The sequence below is a fragment of the Podarcis cretensis genome (genome assembly GCF_951804945.1).
Source record: "Podarcis cretensis genome assembly, chromosome: Z".
Classification (NCBI taxonomy): domain Eukaryota; kingdom Metazoa; phylum Chordata; class Lepidosauria; order Squamata; family Lacertidae; genus Podarcis; species Podarcis cretensis.
This window is the reverse complement of record NC_137184.1, coordinates 11,025,226-11,042,077: the sequence shown is the minus strand read 5'-3', so window position 1 is coordinate 11,042,077 and position 16,852 is coordinate 11,025,226. Positions and strand designations below refer to the sequence as shown.

Genomic DNA, 16,852 nt, shown 5'->3' with positions numbered 1-16,852 from the left:
GCTAAGTTCCTACAGGTGTGCGTGGATGAATCTCTATGCACGTAATACCATTTGATGTTCTTGTGGCTGTTGTGGCATGTTTCCTATGGATGCAGAGCCAAACGCCACACACATAACTCCAGCTTAGCCTTTCCCCACAACCCTTTGCAGCATATAGCCTGAAACTACAGTTCTCCCCCAAATAATTGCCGCTCGTTAATCCATTCAGCTTTTTTTAATTGCCTGTGCTGCGCTCTCTCTCTTTTTTTTTAATGAGTTCAACCGGCGCCCTGAACTTTATTTTTTATTTTTAATCTCTCTATATAAAATAGTTTCTCGGCTCCAGAGCAGATTAGAAGAAAATTGCAGCTATAATCTGTAGCGTGCAATTGCCGCGCTTGTAAAGAGCAATGGGTGTTGCGGGAGGGGGAGACGCATTTAGACTCCCAAAGGTGGAGCAACGCTGAGGCAATCTCGGGGACTTTTTGCAAATGAAGGATCGTTTTAATTCTCTTCTTGCGGCAATAATTTGATTCCCCATAAATTCTGCCATCAAAGCGCTGGGAGGGAGCAATGCCATTGAATCTGTGCGGGCGACAGTGATGGAACGGGCCACTGTCAATTACAGGGTGATTATTAAGCAGAGGACGCATCGCTTCAGTCAATGTTTCCTTCACTGCAAGAAACTCTGGATCCTTTGGAAAACATTCTTCCCCCACCACACCGCCCCTTTAAAGCCAGGCTGTGAACCAGCTACTGAGTCCTGCCAGGGTTTTCCTACTGTAAGGCTACAGGCCATTTTGCTCTATAGAGCAGCGGTGGGGAACTTTTTCAGACTGGGGGCCACATTGCCTTCTGAGAAACCTTCTGAGGGCCACATGTCCAGTAGCAGGCGGAGCCAGAGGCACAAGTGGGCAGAGCAATGAATGTAAATTCTACCTGTAAATGTGAACAGGTATGGCAAGAAAAAAAAATTATTTAAAGCACAGCTCAGTCAGTGGTAGAACACATGGCTTCAGGTGGAGAGTCCCAGGCTGGGCCTTAGCATCTTCTTTTTTTAAAAAAAAACAGAAAACTAAGTTGGAAGTGATGAGGAAAACCCTTCTCTCTCTGAGAGGCCCTGAACAGCCTCCAAGTGTCAGATTAGACAATCTTGAGGGAAGAGAAACCAGTGGTCTGGACTGGTCCTAAATACAGCCTTTTCTTTTGTATTAAAGGAACATTTGATGTTAGGAGAAAATACCAGCTCGTGGAAGGGTAGCAAGATCAGGAAGGTTTCATCCTTGAGGATATGTTTCTTTGTTTATTATCACATTTATGTCCCACATGCCCAGTGGTGGGCAGAGCCAGAGGCAAAACTGGATGGGGCAATGAACGCAGTGCAGGATTTACACACAAGCTATGCTACAATTTATGACCTCAGATAATGAGTGGAGCTCTAAATACTTCAAGATTTACCTAATTGGGTAAAAAATAATAGAATGATGCACATTTGGGGGAGTTAATGCTTTGGAGCCTCTTAAACCCTTACCTCATTTAGGCTCTCTGTGTATCTTAATCTGGCCCTGAATGAATGTAAATATTACCTTTGTATAGTTGGAGGGATTCGAACAGACTCACACCAGCACCCTGCTCCCTATCCTCCATCCACAAAACAAGAAGTATTCTGAGAGTTCAGGGATGCAGAAACACTTGGGGGGATGCTTGGCCAGTGATGGATGTGTGGCCTGGAGAAAGTTATGAGGGTCAGACACAGGGGCCTGTACTGGAGGGCTGCATTTGGACTTTGAGGTTCCTCATCCTCTGCTGTAAGACAGCAGCTGACTCTGCACACACACAGCCCTTTGGATTTCCATTTTCACCTTGGGGTACATTGGCTGGTTTCCCCAACCACCAGGCGGGTGGAACTCTAAATGTACCATCTAATGATTTGTCCATCTAATCCAGTTCTCTCCGTTCTGGTGGCAACTTTCTGGGCTTTCAGGCAAATATGGGATCCTTCCCATCACCAGCTGCAGGGCCGGCCAACCTGCGAAGCAACTGCCTCAGGCAGCAGGATCCATGGGGGCAGCAGATCCCAATGTAGATCTTTATTCAGGGCCAACCCACCGATGAGACAAGGGAGCTGACTGTCTCAGCTGGCAGGATCCATCAGGGCAACAGATCCTGATGTTGATCATCTTTCACCCTCTTGTTTTGATGCAGATCTTCCCTCACTCCTTCTTCCCTGTCAGGGAGGGGAGCACCATTTTGGGGCCTGCCTCAAGTGCCAAAATGTCTAGGCCCAGCTCTGGTTAGGTACCAGTGGAGGCTGGTGCATGGTGGGTAGTAGAGCATTGCTCCACCAACCTTAGGTGGCTCCCTGCAAGCCCGCACCTGCCTGCCTATTTTACTTGCATCCATTGCAGGGAGTGGCACTGCCCGTCAGCTTTCTCCCTCTCCTCCTTCTTGAAGTTCTAGAATGCAACAAGAAGGAGCATGGGGACAGAACCAATATAAATTATCAGTAGCCAACTTCTTCTCTTATTTTTCAGTAAACGTGTAAATAATGAACCTCTGCATCCTATTAACTCACTATAAACTTTCTAGTCATTCCTTCATTATTCATCAAGTTAATCCAATTCGTTGCTCCTAAAAAAATTATACAATTTCCAGGTTTTTTTTATCCAGTATGTTAATTTAACAGTTTTAATTAAAGTCCAGTATTTAATTCTCTGATCATTTTTGATAGTCATGTTTTTCCATTCCTGTTACCAACAGATGTTATCAACTGAAGTCCTGTCCAGTTTCTTGCATATCACACAATCACATTCCAGTGGGATCTAACCTTTGATCCTTCTCTCCACTCTGGTTCAGGTGGAAGTAGCAGAAAGGGGGGGGGGGTGGAATGACCAAATGTAATTGATTTGGCAGGAGATTAAAAACACAGCAAGAGTCAGCAACATCAGGCCAGTAGCCCATCTAGTCCAGCACCCTGTTCTCACCATGGCCAACCTAATGCCCTAATGGGAAGCCCACAAGCAGAACCCAAGCTCAAGAGCGCTCTCCCCTCCTGTAGTTTCCAGCAACTGGTATTCAGAAACATTACTGCCTCTGACTCTGAAGGTAGAACATAGCCTTTGTGTCGAGTAGCCCTGATAGCCTTATCCTCCACAGACACAAGTAATCATGAATGCATGGAGGTGCCTACTGCAGGGTGTGGTAGAGCCCACTGGCATAGATGGTGTTAAAAGGCGATTTGACAAATCCTTGTAGGAAGTGACTATAGCAATGGCTATTAGTCGTGGGGACTAAGTTTCAGAATCTCCTGTTTCATAGGCAGTATACCACCAAATACCAGTGACATGGGAGCAACAGCAGGAGAGGGCAATTGTCTTCAGGCTTTGCTTATAGGCATACTGAGAAAGAAAACGCTTCTGATCACATGCAGCAGAACTTGGTGATGCTCTGTATGTACCCTTATTATGGCTAGGAGAATCTGTCAGTCTTGGTTTTTCTCCATTTCTCATATCTCCACTCTTAAGTTCAGTTCTCCACATTTACACATCATTGTGTGATTATTATTTTTTAAAAAAATCCTCATGAAAATTAACCAGCATTTTACTACATATTTATCTGAATGTACACATTTGGGGATGCTATTTTGCCTAATATGCACATCATTGCTAAATGATTTCCCCATATATAGTGCATTTGTGTGTGTTATTCACCCTAGTATACAGACAATTGCATTGAAAAATTCACAGAGGTGTGAATTTCAAAGGACGGCTGTGGTTTAGTTTGCATGAGAATTGGATAAGCTTGCATTTAAAGGTGAACTTAATTAAATTTCATTTTCATCGTACTCTTATACAACCCTAACCCCCCTTATTTTGAGGGGTAAGAATGACCATAGGCCTCCAATTATAACTTCAAAAAGTTGTTATCATTTATTGCATGAATATCACACGTTTTTCTCTAAGTAGCTCAAGATGGTGTACACAGTTCGCCTCCCCATTTTATACTCACAACAACCCTGTGCGGTAGGGCTAGCCTGAGAGGCAGCAACTGGCCCAAGAGCTTCATGGGAGAGGGGATTTGAATTCTGGTCTTGCCTGTCCTAGTCCAATACTCTAACCCAACTATTTTTAACCTTTGGTACATTGGTGGTGCTGTGGGTTAAACCACAGAGCCTAGGACTTGCCGATCAGAAGGTCGGCGGTTCGAATCCCCGCGATGGGGTGAGCTCCCGTTGCTTGGTCCCTGCTCCTGCCAACCTAGCAGTTCGAAAGCACGTCAAAGTGCAAGTAGATAAATAGGTACCGCTCCGGCAGGAAGGTAAACAGCGTTTCCGTGTGCTGCTCTGGTTTACCAGAAGCGGCTTAGTCATGCTGGCCACATGACCTGGAAGCTGTGCGCCGGCTCCCTTGGCCAGTGAAGCGCGATGAGTGCTGCAACCCCAGAGTCGGCCACGACTGGACCTAATGGTCAGGGGTCCCTTTACTTTTACCTTTTTACCCAGGTGTTATTGAACTACATCTCCCATCATCCCTGCCCACTGGTCATGCTGGCTGGGGTTGATGGGATTTGCAGTCCAACAACGTCTGGGAACCCAAGGTTGAGAAACACTGGCTCTGTGATGTTCTAAAAGCACTGTGCTTTGCGCATTATCAACTTCTGCCCTGGGTATAGTATGTGTTTGTAAAGCTACATTTGTTTAGTTAGCATTTGGCCAGTGATATAAAAAGAAACTCAAAAAAATTAAATCAAGGAAACATGATTTAAAATCCTGGATAATTTGGCAGGTTGCAATCGGTGGGCCAAGCAGGAATGAAATCTGGTTTCATCATAGTTTCTGTAATATTGCCTGCAGAAATGGTCAAACGATGCATTGAATTGTTTCCTTGTTACGGCTCTGCGATGTTTGGTGAACCTCTTGAACCGCACTTAATGTGAACAGCAAACCTGACACAGTACGGCTGGTTATCTCTCTCTGCATAGTAAATGAGTTATAAGAAAACCATTACAATCTATTTGCCCCACAAACAGGAGGAAATTAAAGACCCAGGCGAGGTGATTGAAAAGGTAAAAGTTAGGTTGTTTGGACATTATTGTAAGAGTAAACAGTGCAGAACGGTGATTTGAGGGAAGCAGAACAGGGTCGAATTTAAATGTGAGATAACAAGCTAGGGAGGCAATAAATCAGCTGTCCTGTACAAAATGCCAGATGGCTGTACCCTGGTGCAGGAAGGTGTAGAGGCCTCAATCCACCTGTAGCCACACAGACTGCAAAGGCCTCCTTTTCATGCTGTCAGGCATCCTAGGAACATTCAAAAGCACGTCATATTTCTGTAGCATCCTCCACTGATGAAGATCTCCCTTTACTCTTTACCAGCCATGACTGTTGCTTAGTAAGATAGCTAGGGCAGAAGGCAGAGAGACCAACCATGGATGGAGCCTGAGCCAATGATAAGCAGAGCTAACTAATGTTATTGCTTCTCCTCCTCTTTGCTGAGTTCTACAAGGGCAACACTGGTACTAAAGAGGGGTGTGACAGGGCCATCCCCTGGACAGGATGAAAGTAAGAAGGCAGGCAGGCAGGTAGGGGTTAGCTAAGGGCAGTGTGAGGTTGGTGAGTCAGTCTTAATGCACAGATTCCACTGCAGTTCTTGAGTGCTCTGCACCACCCCCAACTCACTTTTGCATTTCCATACCTTGTAAAAAGGGGGGGGGGGGTCCCAGTTTGATCAGCCAATGACACATTAGCCATGAAAGCTAAATGGAAGCTTCACATTTTGAGTGCCCAGAACCTGAGACAGATACCTTGCAGCTGTACAAACATTAAATTTGCATGTGTTGCCCTGCCTACATTTGCCTTTTGCCCCACCAGTTGTGTGATCCCCAGAAGGTTGCCCAGAAGCTTATCATCTTTCTAAAAAATTGGCACCCAGAACCAGATGCAGTAGTCAAGATGCTGGCTTATCTGCAAAGCCTACGATAAGGAACATTACTTCTCATAATCAAGACGCAATGAAGCAATTCATTTTTCAACTCTTGGCAATAAAACATTGATCTGATCCAGTCAGACACTTCTTACGGGGGAGGAATCTGCAAGCAGAGTGGAGTAGGGAGAACATTGTTGTGTCTGATCAGACCATTTGCTTTGCTGCTCTCAGATTTATTGCTTTGATTCAAAAACTGTACATGGGTCATCTGCTCAACTTCCATCCTAAGCCTTCAGCAGGTTTACTGCCTTGTGTTTATAATGCTAAACCATTTAATGAGCTGTGGGTTTGATCAAGAGATATCAAAGTCAGGTCATTTGTCAAGCTCAGTTTCCTGTTGTGTGTGTGTTTTTGATGTCCTAAACCCCCCCCCCCAAAAAAAAAGTATTTTCCTCTGGCTGAGCTGAATTAAATATCCCTTTCCTTATGTAGGGCTGCCCCACTCTTTTTCAACAAGGGAGCAGATGTGGGTGGGCTGAAAGATGCTCCTGGTGATCTGCTTGCATGTTTAAAAGCGGGAGGTTTCCTAGACTATCACAGAATCCTGTTTTCCATATCCATAAGAAACTAAAAGTTGAGTGTAATGGGTTGCCTTGGGAGGAGGGAAAGATTCAATTCAGTTCATTTTTCTAGGTGAACAGACGTAATTTTCACTTTCCAAAACAATACATGAACTGAAATGCTAAAGTCCTTCAAAATTTGCACATCTCTGAATTTTGCAATACAGTTCTCCAGCCAAATATGTGCAAAAAATCATATTCTAGAGTGAAGTGTGTCTAAATATGCATACATTTATTAAAGTAGCATCAACTGCTCTGCAAAGAAAGAGTATACCAGTTAAAACTGCATAGAAAAAGTGTTTAATATTAGGAAAAATATTAATCGAAATTGTGAATTTTCGTGAGGACTTTTATTATATCTTAATTGCAAACTCATGTGGAAATATGGAGAATCAAGGATTGGATGAATGAGAGAAATCAAAATTGACAGGTTTTCCCTCTCTAGTTTCATCCAATGCATGTCCTATTCAGAAAGGACCCATTGGAATGAATGTACTTAAGTTACTCATGTCCATTGAGTACAGTGGGTCTACTCTGAGGAGGACGAGCATTGGCTACAATCCTTTGTCTTTGTGGCAAGTATAGGCAGCATCAAGTGTTAGTCTAGACTAGGACTAGCCTTCAACAGGGTTAGTGTTGAAACAGAGGGGCATGATGGATTTAAGTCTATTAATTTTAATGGGCCTACTCTTGAGTTGAAGTTAGTTGGATACAACCCTATTCCTCTTTGCCCCTGTTCAGGCTGAAATGAAATTTGTTTTCTGAATGGATGCCTGAGAAATTAATTCTTTGCAAATTCCAGTATGGAACAGACCAGATCCACCCCTTACAAATGAATACTTACATTAGAACACTCTTATCTTTCAGAATTCGCACATCACTGAAATTTGTCAAGCAGCTGTTTTGCTTTAAAAAGTATTCAAGTGTGTGTAAAAAGCTTATTTTTAAGGATAAAATACATTTAGAAATGCACATTTTGTATTTAAATGTGAAGTTAAATATGAAGAGGTATGTAAATATGAATTTTCATGCAGATTATGATGATGATGATGATTTTAAATGGACTGGAACACATTTATGAACATGTGCAAAACAGCCTGGATATAGACTGTTTGTTCCATCCCTCTGTGGATTTCCTCCTTTGCTCTGTGATGTCAAGGACTCACTGGGACAGTGAAAGCACTCAGATTTGGCTGGGTCATGTCCTGGGTCCTACACTGGGGAGTAGGGGTTAAATAAATGCCTTTTGCTTGAAAGCATTCCTACTTTACATTTGGACGATCATCCGTGGAAAGGACAAAATGCCATAAAAACAACAGAAAGCTTATCGGAGCAACAATGTTCCTCCTTCCTCCCCCTCCCCCCAGCGTGATGAATCCCCCACCCCACCAGAAAGCTTCTCTCCCCTCCCCAAATGCTTTTGCCAAACATCAGCCTGCTTCCACCCCTCATTACCTTCACCCCATTGAATGTTACTGAAGCGCAATCGGTTTTGCAACGGCCTGAATGGACTGCCCATCTGCAGATGCCTCTTGAAACCATTTGAAGGCATCCTGTCTTCCCCACGCCCCTTTTGAGTTCAAGGGGCAAGCTTCATTAAACAGAGCCCAATCGGTTTAGGGAGCCAGGGCAGGGGAGATCTGTGCACGCTTTTAATCCTTTTAAGTACTTCCTTGGTTGCATATGCAAGGAAAAGAGAAAAGAATAGGGTCCCAGCATGCTTGGATGCTACCAAAAGCTGGAAGGTGCTTCCTCTCAGTATGTCCTGGGGCAAGCAATGGAGGCTTGTCCACTAGGGCAAGAGGGTTACTAGCCCCACCCCAATCTCAATCTGCCCTCAGACAGCCCACAGCTGTATGCCTTCTTGTTGAAAACCAGTCCAGGGGGTGGCGGCGCTGTCAGCTTCTTCCTCATGCTTAGTCTCACGGTTGCCCTTGTAGAATTAATTGGGGCGGGAGGATAGAAACAAAAGTATAATTTGTTGGCTCTGCCTCTCATTGGCTCAGACTCTGCCTATCATTTTACCTGTCATTTCATTCCACTCCAATAGCCTCAGTGGGCACCAGACACTACTGATTCTATGGTTGCATCAAGATAGTTTTATGAGGGGCTTCACCAAGGAGTTCCTATACAGTGGCAGAAAACTAAACACAAACTGTATGTACAGGGCCAGATTAAGACCTTTAGAGGCCCTGTGCCCTGAAAAGATTGTGTAATTTAAAATAAAAACAACACAAAGCCACAAAATAATATTTTACTGGTTGCATTTCATCCTGTCTCTTATCTCAGTGATCTGAAATAAAAACAGAAAAACAAATTATGCAATGCACAATGTTTTTTATGTTTATATGCATATGTAGATAAGAAAAAAAACAAAGTTCATATAACTCAGAAGAACATATAATTAATAAAGCATAGATTTGTTGCAGCACATAACAGAATCTGATTTCCTTGCATTATTCCAATCTACATTAGTAGATAATGTTTTTTTAAAAAAAATTAAAAATCAATATTTTTTCTAAAAAAAATATCTCATTTTTTGTGCCCTTGCTTTGCTGCTGCCTGAAGCCTCTTGAGTAATCCAGTGCTGTGTATCCAACACAGTGTCTTAGGCCTGTCTCTTGGAATTGAGGTTCCAAGCCATTCTACTCCTGGTTTTCCCTTGATTTTGCCCTCCATATATTTTAATGACCTCTTTGGAGGAAGAGCAAGGCATAAATGCAATACATTTTTTTTTAAAAAAAATGTATTTCAAATCCTACACATGACTTAGATTGCAGCTTTGGGGGGTTCTGTTCCCAACAAAAATAATTGCAATGTATAAAATGCATGTGAGCACTGCAGAATGCACTTGCAGGGTGTCATATAATCTACAAGGAAATTCATGCCAGGAGATTTTCATTCTGGGTCTTCTCTCTTGGAGGGTAAGCCTGTCAGTGGCTACTAGTCACATTGGCTGTGCTCTTCTTCCATAGAGGCAGAAACGTTTCTGAATACCAATTGCTGGAACCTACAGGAGGGGAGAGGGTTCTTGTGCTTGGGTCCTGTTTCTGGGTTTCACACAGTCGTCTGATTGGGAGAAACAAGATGCTTGGCCCAGACCAGCAGGGCTCTTCTTATGTTCTGGAATTCCAACTTGGGATCCTGCTAGGAGCCTCGGCCTCGTGACCTGAGTATTCTCCCTTTCTTCCTCCGATAGGTTGTTTGCTGCAAAATGCAGTGGGTGCATGGAGAAGATTGCCCCAACAGAGTTTGTGATGAGGGCGCTGGAGTGTGTCTACCACTTGAGCTGCTTCTGCTGCTGTGTCTGTGAGCGGCAGCTCAGGAAGGGAGATGAATTTGTGCTGAAGGAGGGGCAGCTGCTCTGCAAGAGTGACTATGAAAAGGAGAAAGATTTGCTCAGCTCTGTCAGCCCTGATGACTCAGATTCAGGTGAGTCTTCTCAAATGGTGATCAGTCATGTAATTTCAATCTCTGGAACGAACAAGCAAAGCTCCTCCCTTTCTTTCCCTTTGGACGATAATGAGAGCCAGTGTAGTGTAACTGATAGAGTGCCAGACCTGGGTTTGAATCCCCATGCTACCAGGAACCTCACTTGATGCTTTGAGGCCAATACCTCTATCTCGGCCTGATTTACCTCACCGTATTGTTGTGAGGCAGGAGGAGAAGCAATGCCCACCACCTTGAGCTCCTTGGAGGAAAAAGTGGTATATAAATGAAAGAAATAAATAATGTAGAGTTTGGGAACCTCAAGCCAGAGAGACAAATGTCTCTGGGAGTCTCCCCTGGCCAAGACCTTTCCCCAGCCACCTCACCAGATTTTCTCCGCCTCATACTTGAGTGCTTTGACTTGGCTGGAATACGTCCTTTGAACTGTGATTATGTATCTTAACTGACCAGCTAGATTGATGTACCTTTGAAAGAAGAGTTTGGATTTGATATCCCGCTTTATCACTACCCTAGGGAGTCTCAAAGCGGCTAACATTCTCCTTTCCCTTCCTCCCCCACAACAAACACTCTGTGAGGTGCGTGGGGCTGAGAGACTTCAAAGAAGTGTGACTGGCCCAAGGTCACCCAGCAGCAGCATGTGGAGGAGCGGAGACACGAACCCGGTTCACCAGATTACGAGTCTACCGCTCTTAACTACTACACCACGCTGGCTTTCTTGACCGTAGTCTGCTGTACAAAAGTCAAAGGCACATCTCTCTCTCTGCCCACTTCCCCCCTCTGGCCACACCCACCATTGGTATGAACCCCCCCCCCAAGTGTTGCTAATGAGAGAATGCGGCCCCAGGCTAAAAAAGGTTCCCCTGTGGCAATGTGTATTACTTCAAAATTTGATGACTTAGAAATGCTTAAATTGGGGAGCTCTCCTGTTTATGCTGCTGAGTAGGGTTCCAGACAATTGCCCCGAAGTTCTACATTAATGGTGCCACAGATTATAACTGTTCCTCAGTGGGTAAATGAAGTGTGTCACACAATAGCTGAAGTACTTTCCTGCCACTCAGAAAGCTGGAATATGGCACGTGGAGCCAAAAGTTATTCCTAGATTATTAATAGTTAAATCTGAAAGGGAGACATATGAGACATACATACAACTCTCCTTCAGAATAGGGTAAGAAACAACCAGCTAAAGTTCCCATTGCCTGCAAGCCTTATTCCTAGTCTTCCCTTGGGGTAGGGGTGGAGGTGTTTTTTTTCGGCCTGAGGCCCACATTCCCCTTACCAGGGCCACATTCCAATGGTGGGAGGAGACAGAGACAAAAGTGGGTGGAGCAACAAATGTAGATGCTATCTTTATATGTCATGCTAGTTTCTTCACAATCCCCTTTCTTTACAAGCAGGAGGAATTATCAGAGTTCATAGACAACATTCAAGCCAGGCAAAAGTATTGAGGATGTGATGGAGGGCAAGTGAGTGGCATAGTGTAAGGAGAGTTCTGAGGGCATTTGATCCCTGGTCCTGAGGTTCTTCACCAATGCCTTGGAGCACCTGGCTGGTCTCTAGGAGAAACCTGATGCTAACTGGATGGACCTGTAGTGGTCCTGTGTGGGCTGAGCGGTCATGTATTTTAATTTGTTCCATTTGCAATTGACCAATAGTTAAAAGTGATGATGAGGATGGGGACGTGAAACCGACCAAAGGACAAGCAAACCCAGGGAAGGGTGGAGACGACGGGAAGGACCCACGGAGACCAAAGCGGCCGCGGACGATACTCACAACACAGCAGAGGAGAGCTTTCAAAGCTTCATTTGAAGTATCTTCCAAGCCTTGTAGAAAGGTAGGCTGTCATTGTTCAAACACCACCATTCACAATCTGATTCTGTATCATGGTTGTGGCAAAAGCACACACCTCAACTGGCATCTTCAGCTAAAAGAATCATACGTTTAGGGTCAGCCCAACCATCAGGTAGAATGAGGTGGATAATGCTGTGTAAGGCAGCAGGTGCAAGTGTTCCCTAACTGAGCTTGCTGCCCTCTGATACAGGGCAGGATGCTGCCCATTGGCAGTGATTATGGCTGCTTACACACCATGCATTGAAAGCACATACAAAGCATATGGCTCTACACTACAAAAAAGCTATAGTTTACCGCTCACAGAGCTACAATTCCCAGCACTCATATCAAACCACAGTTCCCAGGATTATTTGAGGGAACTGTGTGCTTTAAATTTGTGGTGTGTACATGTTGTGGACTTATTTCCACTTTGAAGTCTGCAAATATAAAATTATTCCTGCCTCTAGGTCCTTTGTGACTTTGGATAGCTTCCAAATGGACAACTTCCCCATTTTCTGCAGAAGCCAAACTTTTTGACAGTTCATTTTTTTAAGAAATCAATTTCCAGGAAGAATGTTTGTGAACATTCCATTACATCACACTCACTCAGCCAATCCGTGCCAGGGACCTCTCTACCAAAAAGCACAATACAATATAGACATTGACATGGCAAAGTTAGCACTGCCAATTCTTTGTAGGTCCAAAGACTGTAGACACACACAGAGAAAAATAAAATTGATTCTGCATTATTTGACTCATTGAATTCTCATCTCCTCTTCTGTCTCATTAACTTCACCATCTCTACAATCTTAGCATTGAACCTGTTATTTATTCTTCTGGATGTCCCTGCAGTTTCTTGGAAATGCAGGGTTCAGAGAACTTAGGCATTTTGTTTCATTGCAGCAACTTTCCATTTCAGCTCCACAACTTATTTCACCTTTTTACCTTTGTTGCAGGTTAGGGAGACACTAGCAGCTGAAACAGGCCTCAGTGTCAGAGTTGTCCAGGTGTGGTTTCAGAATCAAAGAGCAAAGGTAAGGTCCTGCCTACCAATAAGATAGAACGGGTTCTAACCAACCAAGTCCAACTCAGTGTAGACCCACTTAAAATTAATGGACCTACCCTGGTCATATCTATTAACTTAAGTGGGCCTGCTCTGACTAGGATTAATATTGGCTACAACCCAGGAGCTGAAGTGGAGCTCAGAAATGCTCTCTTTAATTTATTTTTTGTTCAAGATGGAACATTTTGCCAATCTTATCCAACCACTTTAGGTTTCCCACGGATCCCTCTGAAGATCTGTCACACATTTGCATCTAATTTCATTTTGGGTCATGGTTTGTTGACAACCCTAACTGTGGTGAAGAGATTTGGCTTTTCATCAGAAGGAGGGGAGCACATAGACAAGGCAAACCCTCCAGCATTCTGCCAAATAAAATCGGGGGGGGGGGGGTGTTATGTTATGTGGGGCAAATTATGCTTAGTCACAACCTGAAGGGATGAGAAAAGAAAGAGCCCCCCCCCAATGCAACAGAGAATTTAAGCACTCTGCATGGTGTTGTTATTAAGCCAGGCTGCAGCATGCTGAGGTGAGGGGAGGGCAAAAAAACATTCCCTTGTGTGGGTTAGAGCTAGGAGGACCAAGAGTGAAGGCACATGTGGGGAAGGGGGGGCGCTTCTTCCTTTCCTACAGCAAACTTACGAGAGAGAGAGAGAGAGAATGGGGGGCCGCGGCAGAAGACACCCCCCCCGAAAGAAAACAAAACCACAACAGGAGGCGCAGGGCAGGAGGGACTCAAAATGGCCGCCTTTCTGGAGCGACGCTGGGATTCTTTCCGCCGTGCTCCTCTCCCTTCATGATGCCTCAGCCGCTTTCTAACTCACCACCTTCCCCTCCCGTGCAGGGGGGGGAGGGAGGGGCCGACACAGCGGCGTGTGAGGAAGGAAGCACTCACGGTGGTGGGTAACACTGCCATATGTGACCTCAGCAAGCTGGCTCGACTACTAATTCTGCTGTTGTTGTTGTTGCTGCTGCTGCTGCTGCTGCTGCTGTTGCTGCCACCTCCTCCTTCCGCCCAGAGATGCACGACTCTACTGTGCAACCACGTGACCATCGCCCGGATTTCTCTCCCCCTCCCCTCTCCCTCTCCCCTCACACCTTGAGAAATGCAAGTTCGCACACATGCTCTTTTCTCCCTTCCTTCTTGTCAACATCACAAGGTCCTTCACTGCCTCTTTTGGTGCTGTGCTCTCGCAGGAGCCACAGCACCAAAAGTTGGGACATTCCAGAATCCATTCAGAAGCTGAGATAGCTTCTGTAATTTCAGGATGTCCTGAGAAAATCGGGACGGTTGAGGGGTATGGAATATGGCGATCAAGCATAATAGATATTACAGGATTTGGGGGGGGGGAGAAGTGGAGGACAGGAAGTACAAGTGACTTGTGCATCCTTCTTTGTTGTACTTCCTGTGTCATACCCTAAGCAGTCCCTGCTTAACTTTACCCAAAGTGAGGAAGCTCCATAAGTAGAAATAGTTCAGGGGTTGGTAGTCAGAGTGGGGAGGTAGGGAAATATGTGAATTCAAGTTAAGATGCTACATTGGCCATATTTATTTATTTTAATTGGTCTAGTATGAGTAGGAGTAACACTGGATACATAGGAAGAGGAACAGTGAATCACATCTATTGCCTAGGACCGCCCCAGACTGGTGTGCTGGTTTTTTTTTTTTAAGGGGGAATTCTGCAAAATGCAATTGACACCACAATTTTACATTAGTCCACACACAGTTCCACTTTATTTGTTGTTGTGCAATGCTTCCCCAATGTCACTGCATTACTGCCTGCTAGAAGGACACTCTTGCACTACTAGAGATGGTGGCTATGTTCTACCTCCACTGTCAGAGGCATCATGCCTCTGAATACCAGTAGCTGGGAATTGCAAGTGAGCAGAGTGCAGTTGCGCTCATGTCCTTCTTTCAGGCATCCCACAGGCACCTGGTCAGCCACTATGAGAACAGGGTGATGGACTAAAAGGCCATTGGCCTGACCTAGCAGGGCTCTTCTTATGTTCTACCTTCACTGTCAGAGTAGTATGCCTCTGTATGCCCGTTGCTGGAAACAGCAGGAGGGGAGAGTCTTGTTGCACTCAGGTCCTTCTTGCAGACTTCCCACGGGCATCTAATTCAGCCAGTGTGAGAATTTGATTGATGTGCCCCTGTTTAGTCCTGATTTTCCTTTCTTCCTCAGATGAAGAAATTGGCCCGAAGGCATCAACAGCAGCAGGAGCAGCAGAATTCACAGCGACTAGGTCAAGGTGAAACCACAGTGGTGACGTGGATGGGACCCTTGGGGTTGATGATGGCATTTGGGGGTTATGGCCTTTTTTCCAGTTCCATTGCATCATTTCTGATTTGGGTGGCCAGCCCAATGCAGAATATTCAAGGTGTGAACCCAGGATATGCTTACACACAAACAAAAAGAGTGAAAGGCTTTTAACCACAGAAGCTTAAGTACTGGGTATATACCCTGCAAGTTGCAGCCAAACAGAAAGAAAGAAAGAAAGAAAGAAAGAAAGAAAGAAAGAAAGAAAGAAAGAGACAGACATAGGTAGAATAATTGTACTATTCCTAGGAGGACTATACCATTCTGGAATGCAGAGGGAGGATTACCTAAGCTGAATGCTCTGCCATGTTGTGTCTTGTTTTTAAACCCTCTAAACATAGGGAAAGAGGGGAATACATTTACAGAAAAGACTCAGTGAGCATCAGCACTGTTTTTTTCTGGGGGTACCCAAGGGTACGCAGTACCGGCACCTCCCCCACATGTTAAAAGTGTGGCACTTACTGTAACAACTTCATGGTGAGTACTGGCACCTTTTTTCTTTAAAAAAAAAAGCACTGGTGAGCATAAGAGGATTTTGCCTATGCCCCACTCCCCTACCCTGCCCTGCTGAGTTGATTCTCCCCTGTGAATGTTTCCTCCACCCATAGTTTCCCAAAGTCAGGCTGATCATTGGGCTTGGAGCCCAGCTTGGCAGGGGGACCCAGGTTAAAAACAGCCTGGAGGATATTTACGAGGAATAATTGGCAGGTGAAAGAAGCACCTTTCTCACCCTTCCCTTGGATTACTAATCATGCTTCACATATGTGCATGTTCAAAGCATCCCATATACATTGTTTTAATCCTTATACCACCCATGTAACGTAGTCCTCCTCACCTTAGCCCCATATTGAATACTGGAGGCAGGGGAAGGCTGATACATGTCTGATGCTCACTACTGATTGACACCACTTTTTGAAATATTAAGCATGCTTCTAAGTGAAATAAAATAAAATAGTAAGTTCCTAGCAGAGACAAGATTTGAATCAGACTTGAACTTCACGTTTATAGGTATTTATTTATCCTCATGGAAGATAAACCTTCTAGCCACCACGACTATCTTCTGCCCCCACTGTCAGAGGCAATAGGAATATCAGTTGCTGGGAATTATTTGGGGAGAGAACTCTTGAGCTTGCCATCGGCATGTGGTTGGCCACAGCCATCAGGTTGGCCACTGGGAGAACAGGACATCAGACTGGATTGGGCCTCTGGCCTGAAACAGCAGCCAGGGTCTTCTAATGTTCAAAATACAGTGGTGCCCCACAAGATGAATGCCTTGCAAGATGAAAAACTCACTAGACGAAAGAGTTTTCCGTTTTGGAGGTGCTTCGCAAAACGAATTTCCTATGGGCTTGCTTCGCAAGACGAAAATGTCTTGCAAGTTCCTGCGGGGTTTTTTTCCCCTTCCCCCCCATTTTCTAAGCCGCTAAGCCGCTTATCCGCTAAGCCAATAAGCCGCTAAAAGCCGCTAAATCGTTAATAGCGCTAATCCGCTAAGCCGTCAATGGGCTTGCTTCGCAAGACGAAAAAACCGCTGGACGAAGAGACTCGCGGAATGGATTCTTTTCGTCTTGCGAGGCACCACTGTATGGCTCTTGTTAAAAGCTAGCTAAGAACATAAGGAGAACCCTGCTGTATCAAGCCAATAGTTCATCTAGTCCTGTTTCCTGTTCT

At 44.8% G+C, this 16,852-nt stretch overlaps 1 protein-coding gene across 3 annotated transcripts in view; it reads left to right on the top strand.

Moving 5' to 3' along the window:
* LMX1B (LIM homeobox transcription factor 1 beta) overlaps nucleotides 1-16,852 on the top strand; it is a 169,464-nt gene that overhangs the window by 135,837 nt on the left and 16,775 nt on the right. For all 3 annotated transcript variants that reach the window (XM_079962184.1, XM_079962183.1, XM_079962185.1), the window contains 4 exons: nucleotides 9,723-9,955; nucleotides 11,626-11,804; nucleotides 12,757-12,834; nucleotides 15,047-15,113. In XM_079962184.1, the coding sequence (XP_079818310.1) occupies nucleotides 9,723-9,955; nucleotides 11,626-11,804; nucleotides 12,757-12,834; nucleotides 15,047-15,113 (557 nt within the window). The remainder of the gene's footprint in view (nucleotides 1-9,722; nucleotides 9,956-11,625; nucleotides 11,805-12,756; nucleotides 12,835-15,046; nucleotides 15,114-16,852) is intronic.